Below are 15,941 nucleotides of genomic sequence, written 5' to 3' on the forward strand. Positions count from 1 at the left end.
AGTGTCTATTCCCTCCACATTCCATAATCTAACAGTGTCTATCCCCTCCTCACTCCATAATCTAACAGTGTCTATCCCCTCCTCATTCCATAATCTAACAGTGTCTATCCTCTCCACATTCCATTATCTAACAGTGTCTGTCCCCTCCTCATTCCATAATCTAACAGTGTCTATCCCCTCCACATTCCATAATCTAACAGTGTCTATCCCCTCCACTTTCCATAATCTAACAGTGTCTATCCCCTCCACATTCCATAATCTAACAGTGTTTATCCTCTCCACTTTCCATAATCTAACAGTGTCTATCCCCTCCACTTTCCATAATCTAACAGTGTCTATCCCCTCCACATTCCATGATCTAACAGTGTCTATCCTCTCCACATTCCATAATCTAACAGTGTCTACCTCTCCACATTGCATAATCTAACAATGTCTATCCCCTCCTCATCTCATAATCTAACAGTGTCTATCCCCTCCTCACTCCATAATCTAACAGTGTCTATCCCCTCCACTTTCCATAATCTGACAGTGTCTCTCCCCTGCACTTTCCATAGTCTAACAGTGTCTATCCCCTCCTCATTCCATAATCTAACAGTGTCTATCCCCTCCTCATTCCATAATCTAACAGTGTCTATCCCCTCCTCATTCCATCATCTAACAGTGTCTATCCCCTCCACTTTCCATAATCTGACAGTGTCTCTCCCCTGCACTTTCCATAGTCTAACAGTGTCTATCCCCTCCTCATTCCATAATCTAACAGTGTCTATCCCCTCCTCATTCCATAATCTAACAGTGTCTATCCCCTCCTCATTCCATCATCTAACAGTGTCTATCCCCTCCACATTCCATAATCTAACAGTGTCTATCCCCTCCTCATTCCATAATCTAACAGTGTCTATCCCCTCCTCATTCCATAATCTAACAGTGTCTATCCCCTCCTCATTCCATAATCTAACAGTGTCTATCCCCTCCTCTTCCATAATCTAACAGTGTCTATCCCCTCCTCATTCCATAATCTAACAGTGTCTATCTCCTCCTCATTCCATAATCTAACAGTGTCGATCCCCTCCACATTCCATAATCTAACAGTGTCTATCCCCTCCTCATTCCATAATCTAACAGTGTCTATCTCCTCCTCATTCCATAATCTAACAGTGTCGATCCCCTCCACATTCCATAATCTAACAGTGTCTATCCCCTCCACATTCCATAATCTAAAAGTGTCTATCCCCTCCTCATTCCAGAATCTAACAGTGTCTATCCCCTCCACATTCCATAATCTAACAGTGTCTATCCCCTCCACTTTCCATAATCTAACAGTGTCTATCCTCTCCACATTCCATAATCTAACAGTGTCTATCCCCTCCACTTTCCATAATCTAACAGTGTCTATCCTCTCCACTTTCCATAATCTAACAGTGTCTATCCTCTCCCCATTCCATAATCTAACAGTGTCTATCCCCTCTACATTCCATAATCTAACAGTGTCTATCCCCTCCACTTTCCATAATCTAACAGTGTCCATCCTCTCCACTTTCCATAATCTAACAGTGTCTATCCTCTCCACATTCCATAATCTAACAGTGTCTATCCCCTCCACTTTCCATAATCTAACAGTGTCTATCCTCTCCACATTCCATAATCTAACAGTGTCTATCCCCTCCTCATTCCATAATCTAACAGTGTCTATCCCCTCCTCATTCCATAATCTAACAGTGTCTATCCCCTCCTCATTCCATAATCTAACAGTGTCTATCCCCTCCTCATTCCATAATCTAACAGTGTCTATCCTCTCCACATTCCATTATCTAACAGTGTCTGTCCCCTCCTCATTCCATAATCTAACAGTGTCTATCCCCTCCACATTCCATAATCTAACAGTGTCTATCCTCTCCACTTTCCATAATCTAACAGTGTCTATCCCCTCCACTTTCCATAATCTAACAGTGTCTATCCCCTCCACATTCCATGATCTAACAGTGTCTATCCTCTCCACATTCCATAATCTAACAGTGTCTACCTCTCCACATTGCATAATCTAACAATGTCTATCCCCTCCTCATCTCATAATCTAACAGTGTCTATCCCCTCCTCACTCCATAATCTAACAGTGTCTATCCCCTCCACTTTCCATAATCTGACAGTGTCTCTCCCCTGCACTTTCCATAGTCTAACAGTGTCTATCCCCTCCTCATTCCATAATCTAACAGTGTCTATCCCCTCCTCATTCCATAATCTAACAGTGTCTATCCCCTCCTCATTCCATCATCTAACAGTGTCTATCCCCTCCACTTTCCATAATCTGACAGTGTCTCTCCCCTGCACTTTCCATAGTCTAACAGTGTCTATCCCCTCCTCATTCCATAATCTAACAGTGTCTATCCCCTCCTCATTCCATAATCTAACAGTGTCTATCCCCTCCTCATTCCATCATCTAACAGTGTCTATCCCCTCCACATTCCATAATCTAACAGTGTCTATCCCCTCCTCATTCCATAATCTAACAGTGTCTATCCCCTCCTCATTCCATAATCTAACAGTGTCTATCCCCTCCTCTTCCATAATCTAACAGTGTCTATCCCCTCCTCATTCCATAATCTAACAGTGTCTATCTCCTCCTCATTCCATAATCTAACAGTGTCGATCCCCTCCACATTCCATAATCTAACAGTGTCTATCCCCTCCTCATTCCATAATCTAACAGTGTCTATCCCCTCCTCATTCCATAATCTAACAGTGTCTATCCCCTCCTCATTCCATAATCTATCAGTGTCTATCCCCTCCTCATTCCATAATCTAACAGTGTCTATCCCCTCCTCACTCCATAATCTAACAGTGTCTATCCCCTCCTCATTCCATAATCTAACAGTGTCTATCCCCACCTCATTCCATAATCTAACAGTGTCTATCCCCTCCTCACTCCATAATCTAACAGTGTCTATCCCCTCCTCACTCCATTATCTAACAGTGTCTATCCCCTCCTCACTCCATAATCTAACAGTGTCTATTTCCCCCACATTCCATCTCCCAATGTGTCTATTCTCATCTCATTAATTTTCTTTTTTCTGTTGTGCAACTTGGGTGCTGCTGCAAGAATAGCTTTTGTTTCCCATCCTTAATTTTTTTTTAATTCAATCTTGGGATGTAGGCATCACTGGCCAGGCCAGCATTTATTGCCCATCCCTAATTGCCCTTGAGAAGGTGGTGGTGAGCTGCCTTCCTGAACCACTGCAGTCCATGTGGGGTAGGTATACCCACAGTGCTGTTCGGAAGGGATTCCACGATTTTGACAGTGAAGGAATGGCGATATAGTTCCAAGTCAGGATGGTGTGTGACTTGGAGGGGAACTTGCCGGTGGTGGTGTTTCCATGTATTTGCTGCCATTGTCCTTCTAGTCGGCAGAGGTCGCAGGTTTGGAAGGTACTGTCTAAGGAGCCTTGGTGCATTGCTGCAGTGCATCTTGTAGATGGTACACACTGCGGTCATTGTGCATCGGTGGTGGAGGGTGTGAATAATTGTGGATGGGGTGCCAATCAAGCGGGCTGATTTGTCCTGGATGGTGTCGAGTGTTGTTGGAGCTGCACCCATCCAGGCAAATGGATAGTGTTTCATCACACTCCTGACTTGTGCCTTGTGGATGGTGAACAGGCTTTGGGGAGTCAGGAGGTGAGTTACTCGCTGCAGGATTCCTAGTCTCTGACCTTGCTCTTGTAGCCACGGTATTTATATGGCTACTGCAGTTCAGTTTCTGGTCAACGGTAGCCCCTAGGATGTTGATAATGGGGGATTCAGCGATGGTAATGCTGTTGAATGTCATGGGGAGATGGTTCGATTTTCTCATGTTGGAGATGGTCATTGCCTGGCACTTGTGTGGCACAAATGTTACTTGCCACTTATCAGCCCAAGCCTGGATATTGTCCAGGTCTTGCTGCATTTCTACACGGACTGCTTCAAGGTCTTGCTGCATTTCTACACGGACTGCTTCAGTATCTGAGGAGTCACGAATGGTGCTGAACATTGTGCAATCATCAGTGAACATCCCCACTTCTGATCTTATGATTGAAGGAAGGTCATTGATGAAGCAGCTGAAGATGGTTGGGCCCAGGACACTAACCTGAGGAACTCCTGCAGTGATGTCCTGGAGCTCAGATGATTGACCTCCAACAACCACAACCATCTTCCTTTGCGCTAGGTATGACTCCAGCCAGCGGAGGGTTTTCCCCCCCATTGACCTCAGTTTTGCTCAGGCTCCTTGATGCCATACTCGGTCAAATGCTGCCTTGATGTCAAGGGCAGTCACTCTCACCTCACCTCTTGAGCTCAGCTCTTTTGTCCATGTTTGAACCAAGGCTGTAATGAGGTCAGGAGCTGAGTGGCCCTGGCGGAACCCAAACTGAGTGTCACTGAGCAGGTTATTGCTTAGCAAGTGCCGCTTGATGGCACTGTTGATGACACCTTCCATCACTTTACTGATGATTGAGAGTGGTAATTGGCCAGGTTTGTCTTGTCCTGCTTTTTGTGTACAGGACATACCTGGGCAATTTTCCACATTGCTGGGTAGATGCCAGTGTTGTAGCTGGACTGGAACAGCTTGGCTAAGGGCGCGGCAAGTTCTGGAGCACAGGTCTTCAGTACTATTGCTGGAATATTGTCAGGGCCCATAGCTTTTGCAGTATCCCGTGCCTTCAGTCATTTCTTGATATCACGTGGAGTGAATCGAATTGGCTGAAGTCTGGCATCTATGATGCTGGGGACTTCAGGAGGAGGCCAAGATGGATCATTAACTTGGCACTTCTGGCTGAAGATTGCTGCAAATGCTTCAGCCTTATCTTTCACCGCAGATTAGGATTGCTGAGGGAGAAAGGGAATGGGTGACCAAAAGGCAGAGAAAGAGCAGGAAGGCAGCGCAGGTGTCCCCTGCGGTCATCTCCCTCCACAACAGGTGTACCGTTTTGGATACTGTTGAGGGAGATGGCTCACCAGGGGAAGGCAGCAGTAGCCAGGTTCATGGCACCGTGGCTGGCTCTGCTGTTCAGAAGGGCGGGAAAAAGAGTGGAAGGGCTATAGTCATAGGGGATTCGATTGTAAGGGGAGTAGATAGGCGGTTCTGTGGTCGAAAACGAGACTCCCGAATGGTATGTTGCCTCCCAGGTGCACGGGTCAGGGATGTCTCAGATCGGCTGCAGAACATTCTGAAGGGGGAGGGTGAACAGCCAGTTGTTGTTGTGCACATAGGCACCAATGATATAGGTAAAAAACGGGATGAGGTCCTGCAAGCAGAATTTAGGGAGTTAGGAGCTAAGTTAAAAAGTAGGACCTCAGAGGTAGTAATCTCAGGATTGCTACCAGTGCCACGTGATAGTCAGAGTAGAAATGAAAGAATAGTCAGGATGAATGCGTGGCTTGAGAGATGGTGCAGGAGGGAGGGGTTCAGATTTTTGGGACATTGGGACCGGTTCTGGGGGAGGTGGGACTATTACAAATTGGACGGTCTCCACCTGGGTCGGACTGGAACCAATGTCCTTGGGGGTGCTTTTGCTAACGCTGTTGGGGAGGGTTTAAACTAATGTGGCAGGGGGATGTGAACCAAATGAGGTCAGTGGAGAGTAAGGAGGTAGTAACTAAAGCCTGTAAGGAACTAGATAATGAAGTTAGCGTGACTAAGGGAAAGAGTAGGCAGGGAGCAGATGATGAACGCAAAGGGAGTGGTGGTCTGAGGTGCATTTGTTTTAATGCAAGAAGTGTAGTAGGTAAGGCAGATGAACTTAGGGCTTGGATTAGTACCTGGGAGTATGATGTTATTGCTATTACTGAGACTTGGTTGAGGGAAGGGCATGATTGGCAACTAAATATCCCAGGATACCGATGCTTCAGGCGGGATAGAGAGGGAGGTAAAAGGGGTGGAGGAGTTGCATTACTGGTCAAAGAGGATATCACAGCTGTGCTGAAGGAAGGCACTATGGAGGACTCGAGCAGTGAGGCAATATGGGCAGAACTCAGAAATAGGAAGGGTGCGGTAACAATGTTGGGGCTGTACTACAGGCCTCCCAACAGTGAGCGTGAGATAGAGGTACAAATATGTAAACAGATTATGGAAAGATGTAGGAGCAACAGGGTGGTGGTGATAGGAGATTTTAATTTTCCCAACATTGACTGGGATTCACTTAGTGTTAGAGGTCTAGATGGAGCAGAATTTGTAAGGAGCATCCAGGAGGGTTTTCTAGAGCAGTATGTAAATAGTCCTACTCGGGAAGGGGCCATACTGGACCTGGTGTTGGGGAATGAGCCCGGCCAGGTGGTTGACGTTTCAGTAGGGGACTACTTTGGGAATAGTGATCACAATTCCGTAAGTTTTAGAATACTCATGGACAAAGACGAGAGTGGTCCTAAAGGAAGAGTGCTAAATTGGGGGAAGGCCAACTATACCAAAATTCGGCAGGAGCTGGGGAATGTAGATTGGGAGCAGCCGTTTGAAGGTAAATCCACATTTGATATGTGGGAGGCTTTTAAAGAGAGGTTGATTAGCGTGCAGGAGAGACATGTTCCTGTGAAAATGAGTGGTAGAAATGGCAAGATTAGGGAACCATGGATGACAGGTGAAATTGTGAGACTAGCTAAGAGGAAAAAGGAAGCATACATAAGGTCTAGGCGGCTGAAGAAAGAAGAAGCTTTGAAAGAATATCGGGATTGTAGGCGCAATCTGAAACGAGGAATTAAGAGGGCTAAAAGGGGTCATGAAATATCTTTAGCACACAAGGTTAAGGAAAATCCCAAAGCCTTTTATTCATATATAAGGAGCAAGAGGGTAACTGGAGAAAGGATTGGCCCACTCAAGGACAAAGGAGGAAAGTTATGCATGGAGTCAGAGAAAATGGGTGAGATTCTAAATGAGTACTTTGCATCGGTATTCACCGAGGAGAGGGACATGACGGATGTTGAGGTTAGGGACAGATGTTTGATTACTCTAGGTCAAGTCGGCATAAGGAGGGAGGAAGTGTTGGGTATTCTAAAAGGCATTAAGGTGGACAAGTCCCCAGGTCCGGATGGGATCTATCCCAGGTTACTGAGGGAAGCGAGAGAGGAAATAGTTGGGGCCTTAACAAATATCTTTGCAGCATCCTTAAACATGGGTGAGGTCCCGGAGGACTGGAGAATTGCTAATGTTGTCCCCTTGTTTAAGAAGGGTAGCAGGGATAATCCAGGTAATTATAGACCGGTGAGCCTGACATCAGTGGTAGGGAAGCTGCTGGAGAAGATACTGAGGGATAGGATCTATTCCCATTTGGAAGAAAATGGGCTTATCAGTGATAGGCAACATGGTTTTGTGCAGGGAAGGTCATGTCTTACCAACTTAATAGAATTCTTTGAGGAAGTGACAAAGTTGATTGATGAGGGAAGGGCTGTAGATGTCATATACATGGACTTCAGTAAGGCGTTTGATAAGGTTCCCCATGGTAGGCTCTTGGAGAAAGTGAAGGCGCATGGGGTCCAAGGTGTACTAGCTAGATGGATAAAGAACTGGCTGGGCAACAGGAGACAGAGAGTAGCAGTGGAAGGGAGTTTCTCAAAATGGAGACGTGTGACCAGTGGTGTTCCACAGGGATCCGTGCTGGGACCACTGTTGTTTGTGATATACATAAATGATTTGGAGGGAAGTATAGGTGGTCTGATTAGCAAGTTTGCAGACGACACGAAGATTGGTGGAGTAGCAGATAGTGAAGGGGACTGTCAGAGAATACAGCAGAATATAGATCGACTGGAGAGTTGGGCAGAGAAATGGCAGATGGAGTTCAATCAGGGCAAATGCGAGGTGATGCATTTTGGAAGATCCAATTCAAGAGTGAACTATACAGTAAATGGAAAAGACCTGGGGAAAATTGATGTACAGAGAGATTTGGGTGTTCAGGTCCATTGTTCCCTGAAGGTGGCAACGCAGGTAAATAGAGTGGTCAAGAAGGCATACGGCATGCTTTCCTTCATCGGACGGGGTATTGAGTACAAGAGTTGGCAGGTCATGTTACAGTTGTATAGGACTTTGGTTCGGCCACATTTGGAATACTGCGTGCAGTTCTGGTCGCCACATTACCAAAAGGATGTGGATGCTTTGGAGAGGGTGCAGAGGAGGTTCACCAGGATGTTGCCTGGTATGGAGGGCGCTAGCTATGAAGAGAGGTTGAGTAGATTAGGATTATTTTCATTAGAAAGACGGAGGTTGAGGGGAGACCTGATTGAGGTGTACAAAATCATGAGAGGTATAGACAGGGTGGATAGCAAGAAGCTTTTTCCCAGAGTGGGGGATTCAATTACAAGGGGACACGAGTTCAAAGTGAAAGGGGAAAGGTTTAGGGGGTATATGCGTGGAAAGTTCTTTACGCAGAGGGTGGTGGGTGCATGGAACGCATTGCCAGTGGAGATGGTAGACGCGGGCACGATAGCGTCTTTTAAGATGTATCTAGACAGATACATGAATGGGCAGGAAGTAAAGAGATACAGAACCTTAGAAAATAGGCGACATGTTTAGATAGAGGATTTGGATCGGCGTAGGCTTGGAGGGTCGAAGGGCCTGTTCCTGTGCTGTAATTTTCTTTGTTCTTTGTTCTTTCTCACTGATGTGCTGGGCTCCCCCATCATTGAGGATGGGGATATTTGTGGAGCCACCTCCTCGACTTAGTTGTTTAATTGTCCACCACCATTCACGGCTGGATGTGGTAGGACTGCAGAGGGCGGTAGGTGGTAATCAGTAGGAGGTTACCTTGCCCATGTTTGACCTGATGCCATGAGACTTCATGGGGTCTGGAGTCGATATTGAGGACTCCCAGGGCAACTCCCTCCCTACCAGTATACCACTGTGCCACCACCTGTGGTGGGTCTGTCCTGCCGGTGGGACCGGTCATACCCGGGGATGGTGATGGCAGTGTCTGAGACATTGTCTGTAAGGTATGATTCCGTGAGTTTGACTCTGTCAGGCTGTTGCTTGACTAGTCTGTGGGACAGCTCTCCCAACTTTGGCACAAGCCCACAGATGTTAGTAAGGAGGACTTTGCAGGGTCAACAGGGCTGGGTTTGCCGTTGTCGTTTCCGGTGTCTTGGTCGATGCCGGGTGGTCCGTCCGGTTTCATTCCTTTTTATTGACTTTGTAGCGGTTAGGTACAACTGAGTGGCTTGTTAGGCCATTTCAGAGGGCATGTAAGAGTTAACCACATTGCTGTGGCTCTGGAGTCACATGTCGGCCAGACCAGGCAAGGACAGCAGATTTCCTTCCCTAAAGGGTATTAGTGAACCAGATGGGTTTTTACAACAATCGACAATGGTTTCATGGCCATCATTAGACTAGCTTTTAATTCCAGATTTATTAATTAATTCAAATTCCACCTTCTGCTGTGGTGGGATTTGAACCCATGTCCCCAGAGAAATACCCTGGGTCTCAGGGTTACTAGTCCACTGATAATACCACTATGCCACCGCCTACCCTGATACCACTTCGCCACCGCCTACCCTGATTGCTTTTGCAAAGGTGGTGGTGAGCCGCTTTCATGAGTCACTGCAGTTGAGATGATGTAAGTACATCCACAGTGCTGTTAGGGACGGAGTTCCAGGATTTTGATGAAGGAATGCTGATATATTTTCAGGTCAGGATGGCGTGTGGTTTATAGGGGTCTTTACAGGTGGTGGTGTTCCCTTGTGCCTGCTGCCCTTGTCCTGTTAGGTAATGTAGAGGTCATGCATTTGGAAGGTGCTGTCGAACGAGCCTTAGCAAGTTGCTGTTGTGTATATTGTAGATGGTACACACTGCAGCTACTGTGTGCTGGTGGTGGAGGGAGTGAATGTGGGTGATGGATTGGGTGCCAATCAACTGGGCTGCTTTGTCCTCGATGGTGTTGAGCTTCTTGAGTGTTGTTGGAGCCGCTCTCATCCAGGCAAGTGCAGATTATTCCATCACACGCTTGACTTGTGCCTTGTGGATGGCGGGCAGGCTTTGGGGAGTCAGGAGGTGAGTTACTCACTGCAGAATTCCCAGCCTCTGACCTGCTCTTGTAGCCACAGTATTTATATGGCTGTCCAGTTCAGTTTCTAGTCAATGGTAACCCCTAGGATGTTGATAGTGGGAGATTCAGCGATGGTAATGCCATTGAATGTCAAGGGGAGATGGTTAGATTCTCTCTTGTCGCAGATGACCATTGCCTGGCACTTGTGTGGCGCGAATGTTACTTGCCACTTATCAGCCCACGCCTGGATGCCGTCCAGTTCTTGCTGCATGTAGGCACAGACTGCTTGAGCTTCTGAGGAGCTGCACCTGGCATGCTCTTCCACCCTCCTCATTAAACCAGGATTAATCATCTGGCTTGATGATAAGGCTGGAGTGAAGTATATGCGAGGCCATCAAGTTACAGATTGTGGTTTGATACAATTTTACTACTGCTGATGACCCACAGTGCCTCATGGCTTTTAGATCTGTTATGAATCAATGATTTAGCATAACAGTACCACACAACATAATGGAGGGTATACTCAGTGTAAAGACGGGACTTCACCACCACAAGAATTGTGTGGTGGTCACTTCCACCAATACTGTCTTGGACAGATGCAGCTGCGACAAGTAGATTGGTGAGGACAAGGTCCTCATGTTTATTTTCTCACCATCTGCTGCAGGCTCAGTCTGGCAGATATGTCCTTCAGGACTTGGCTAGCTCGGTCAATGCTGGTTCTACCAAGCCACTCTTGCCTGATGGACATTGAAGTCCCCCACCCAGAGACCATTCTGTGCCCTTGCTACCCTCAGTTCTTCTTCCAAGTGGTGTTCAACATGGAGGAGCACTGCCTCATCAGTTAAGGGAGGGCAGTAGGCTGTAATCAGCAGGAGATTTCCTTGCCCATATTTGACCTGATGCCATGAGACTTCATAGGGTCCAACGTCAACATTGAGGACTGCCTGGTCATTCCCTCCTGACTGTACAGCACTTTGCCACCTCTGGTGGGACTATCCTGTTGGATGGACAGGGCATACTAAGTCAAGGGTTATGGGGGCTGGCAGGAAAGTGAAGTTAAGGCCACAGTCTGATCAGCCATGATTTATTGAATGGTGGAGTGGGCTCAAATGGCTGAAGGGCCTACCCCTGCTTCTATTTCTTATGTTCTTGTGGAGGAGTCTGTGACATTGGTTGAAAGGTATGTTTCGGTGTGCATGACTATGTCAGCCTGTTGCTTGACTAGTCTGTGAATACCTTTCCCAATATTGACACAAGTCCCCAGATGTTACTGAGGAATACTTTGTAGGGTCGACAGGGTTGGGTGGACCTTTGTCATTTCCAGTGACTAGGTCGATGCTGGGGTCTCCATCTGGTTTAATTCTTATACTTCTCTGTAGCAGTTTGATAAAACTGAGTGGTTTGCCACGCCATTTCAGAGGCCAGTTAAGAGTAAACCATATTGCTGTGGATCTGGAGTCACATATAGCCCAGACTGGCTGAGGATGGCAGATTTCTTTCCATAATGGACATTAGTAAAACAGATTTATTTTTTACTGGTGCTAGCTTTTTATTCCAAAATTATTTAATCAACATGAACTTAAATTCCTCAGCTCCCATGGTGAGGTTTGAATTGAAATTGGATTGAAAGGAGAATTGAATACAAAAGTAGGGAGGTTATGCTTCAGCTATACAGGGCATTGATAAAACCACATCTGGAGTACTGTGTACAGTATTGGTCTCCTTATTTAAGGAAGGATGTAAATGCATTGGAGGCAGAACAGAGAAGGTTTACTGGACTAATACCTGGAATGGGCGGGCTGTCTTATGTGGAAAGATTGGACAGGCTAGGCTTGTAGGCTTGTATCTGCTGGAATTTAGAAGAGTAAGAGGCGACTTGATTGAAACATATAAGGTCCTGAGGGGTTTTGACAGGGTGGATGTGGAAAGGATGTTTCCCCTTGTGGGAGAATCTAGAACTAGGGGTCACTGTTTAAAAATAAGGGGTCGCCCATTTAAGACAGAGATGAGGAGAAACTTTTCCTCTGAGGGTCGTGAGTCTTTGGAATTCTCTTCCTCAAAAGGTGATGGAAGCAGAATCTTTGAATAGTTTTAAGACAGAGGTAGATAGATTCTTGATAAGCAAGGGGGTGAAAGGTTATCGGAGGTAGGTGGAAATGTGGAGTAATCAGTTCAGCCATGAACTTACTGAATGGCGGAGCAGGCTCGAGGGGCCGAGTGGCCTACTCTTGCTCCTAATTCGTATGTTCGTATGTATGTATGAAATCATTAGTCCAGGTGTCTGGATTACTAGCTTAGTAACAGAACCAATATGCTACTGTTCCACAGTATCAATCTTGTCCTCATTCCATAATCCCAGAGTGTCTATCCATTCATTCCTCCTCCAGTGTTTCTGTCTCTGATGTCCTGTGCAATGCTTTGTTCTGTTGATGACCTTCTTGTCTGCTGCAAGGATGTAATCTTTTCTTTGGATTCAGTTCCTTTCGTATTCAGTTTGTTGGGAACTCTTTAAACTGAAATGAAAAGAGGGAATCCTGACCCCAGGCTGTTTGTTACTTTAGTGGGGGAAGTGCCCAGAGAAGTAGTTATTAAGTACTGAATAATTCTGTTCTCCATCTTGTAAACTCAATTGTTTTATAAGCCCTTGCTTCAGGAGACTTTAAAAATGATGATGCTCTCCAGCTACAGACCATTAATGATAACGCACACCTTTCTTTTCACACAGAGTGGAAACAAGGTGGTGGTGTGTTCTACCCCACTAGAGAACACTTCAATAAAGATAGGCCCTGCAAGGAAGATAAGCTTCAGGGGCAAAATGGCTCGATGCAGCAAGAGGAGTCGAAAGAAGGATGGCCAGGAAAGGTCAGTCTCACTCAGTACACTATTACTAAGACCATTGAGAAACATAAAATTCATCTTCATCTGGGCAGGCAGGGGTTAATCAATGTCAGCCAGGATGAATTTGTAAAAGGCAAGTCGTGTCTGACAAATTTAATTGAGCTGTTTGAGGAAATGACAGGTTGTATTGATAGCCCCTTTACACTCAACAACATTATCATCGCTGGATCTCCACCAGCATTTGTTGCCCATCCCTAGTTGCCCTTGAGAAGATGGTGGTGGTGGTGAGTCGCCTTCTTGAAGCGTTGCAGTCCTTGGGATGTAGGTACACCCACAGCGCTGTTAGGGAGGGAGTTTACTTTTTTGGGGTTTTTTTCATTCCTGGGATGCGAGCAAGGCCAGAATTCGCTGCCCATCCGTAAATGCCATTGAGAAAGTGATGATGATCCCCCTTCTTGAACCGCTGCAGTCCATGTGAGTAGTTACACCCATAGTGCTGTTAGGAAGGGAGTACCATTGGGGGTACCTGGGGGTTACCATTGACCAGAAACTAAATTGGACCAGCCAAATAAATACTGTGGCTACAAGAACAGGTCGGAGGCTGGGAATTCTGCAGTGAATAACTCACCTCCTGACTCCCCAGAGCCTGTCCACCATCTACAAGGCACAAGTCAGGAGTGTGATGGAATACTCTCCACTTGCCTGGATGAGTGCAGTTCCATCAATACTCAAGAAGCTCAACACCATCCAGGACAAAGCAGCCCGCTTGATCAGCACCCCGTCCACCACCTTAAACATTCACTCCCTCCACCACCAGCACACAGTGGCCGCAATGTGTACCATGAAGCAACTCGCCAAGGCTCCTTTGACAACCATCTTCCAAATCCGTGACATCTACCACCTAGAAGGACAAGTTCTCCTTCAAGCCACACACCATCCTGATTTGAAACTATTTCGCCGTTCCTTCACTGTCACTGGTCAAAAACCTGGAACTCCCTCCCTGACAGCACTGTGGGTGTACTTACACCCCAAGGACTGCAGCGGTTCAAGAAGGCAACTCACCACCAACATCTTCTCGAGGGCAACTTGGGATGGGCAACAAATGCTGGCCTAGCTATCGATGCTCACACCCTATAAACGAATTTTAAAAAAGAATTACAGTGGATGTTATTCATACAGATTTACAAACAACATTTGATAAGGTCCCAAATTAAGGTTTGTAATAAAATTAAGGCATTCAGTATGAAAGGGAATGAGGCAGCACTAAAAGGGAATTGGTTAATGGACAGAAGACAGAGAACAATGGTTGATGGATGTCTTTCAGACCAGATGGATATTTACTCTTTATATATAAACAGTCTGGACATTGGTATGAGGCACTTAGTGAAAATTCTCAAATTTGTGTGGTTAACTGTGGAGAGTGCTATGACCAACTTCAGATAGAAACAGGTTAGTAGAGGAGCAGATAGATGTCAGATGATAATTAAGGTAGAAAAAGGGAGGTGGTTGATTTAGGGAGCAAGAATGAGAGAGAAGATCTGCACTAAATATTAAAGCTTTAAAGAGACTAGAGGGGCAGAGTGATTGGGGATTCAGAAGCACAAACCTTCAAAACTGGGAGGACAAGGTGATAAGGCTGCTTTTAAGAAAATGTTTATGGAATGATAGGTTTAATTAATAGAAGCAGCAGGTCATGAAGTGCTAATGCTAACTCGAGACAGCTGCAATGAGAATATTGTGCCCAGTTTTAGAGGACTTTCTTTGGACTGCGTGCAGAATGCAGAAGAAATTAAGTAAAATAATCCCAGGATGAGATATGGGATGAGGGGTTTTGATTAGGTAAATAGGGAAAAATTATTTCCACTGGGGGCTTAATTGTTAACCAGATGCCTTAAATCTAAGATCATTCCCAAAAGAAGAATGGGAGAGATTGGGAAAATGTTTTTACATAAAGGGTAGTTGAAGCTGGGAATGCCCAGCCAAAAGCACTGCTTGAAGCAAAACGCATAATAGCTTTTAAAAGAAAAGTGTATAAATTTTTTGAAAAGAAAAGAATAAAAGGGTCAGGGAAAAGACAGGAGATTAGAATGAAGTGAAGAACTCTTGCAGTGAACTGGCACAGGCACAATATGCTGATTGGTCATCCCTTGTGATGAACTGAATCCTGAAGCAACAACTTCAAACTTCATTAAATGCTACTTGTCAGTTGCATTACAAATGAGAGGAGGGCACTTTCCTCTTTTATACGAGAAGTGACTCTAAGATTCTTCAGATCTAGCTTCTGTTCAATGAGACATTAGTTGTCACAGGCAGCAGGATGCGGTACATGAGATTCCTCACACTCTCAGGTCCCGATCTCTGTTGTAGTCAATAACAGTCTAGCAGCCAGCACCAGGCTCTACACCAGAATGGGTGTCCATCATTGAGCATCAGTGTCACAAAGGCTGAATGGATTGATGATGCTGACTCTGTTACTGACCGTCAGTGTCATCTGAGCTTATTAGTTCCAGACAGTATCGTCCATGTGTTTCCCAAGGCTGCTGCCATTGTCTGCTGTTCATGGTGTTGATAATTGCCAGGCTCCCCGCCACTTTGTATTGCTCCCGTAACACTCAGAATAGTGTTAAATCTTTCCCTTACATTGAACAGCAGGACTGTGGTAGCTTTTGAAACTGCTGTCATTTTTAAATGATTTGTTCTCTGAGTGATTGCGGTGAGGTACACATTTATTTCCCTTCCCTAGTTGCCCAGAGAAAGTCGAGAATCATAGAATAGCAACAGCACAGAAGAAGGCCCTCATGTTTGTGCTGATTCTCTGCAAGAACAACTCACCGAGTCCCACTCCCCCAATTTTTCCCTGTAGCCCTGTGAATTTTTTCTCTTCAGATAATTATCTAATTCCCTTTTGTATTCACGATTGAACCTGCCTCCACTACACTCTCAGACAGTGCATTCCAGATCCTAAACACTCACTGAACCTGCCTCCACCACACTCTCAGACAGTGCATTCCAGATCCTAAACACTCACTGAACCTGCCTCCACCACACTCTCAGACAGTGCATTCCAGATCCTAAACACTCACTGAACCTGCCTCCACCACACTCTCAGACAGTGCA

At 45.7% G+C, this 15,941-nt stretch overlaps 1 protein-coding gene across 1 annotated transcript in view; it reads left to right on the plus strand.

The window, feature by feature from the left end:
* LOC137351494 (microtubule-associated serine/threonine-protein kinase 3-like) overlaps nt 1–15,941 on the plus strand; it is a 307,891-nt gene that overhangs the window by 143,611 nt on the left and 148,339 nt on the right. The window contains exon 14 of the mRNA XM_068015943.1: nt 12,712–12,848. Coding sequence (XP_067872044.1) covers nt 12,712–12,848 — 137 coding nt within the window. The remainder of the gene's footprint in view (nt 1–12,711; nt 12,849–15,941) is intronic.

Source organism: Heterodontus francisci, chromosome 36, assembly GCF_036365525.1.
Source record: "Heterodontus francisci isolate sHetFra1 chromosome 36, sHetFra1.hap1, whole genome shotgun sequence".
NCBI lineage: Eukaryota > Metazoa > Chordata > Chondrichthyes > Heterodontiformes > Heterodontidae > Heterodontus > Heterodontus francisci.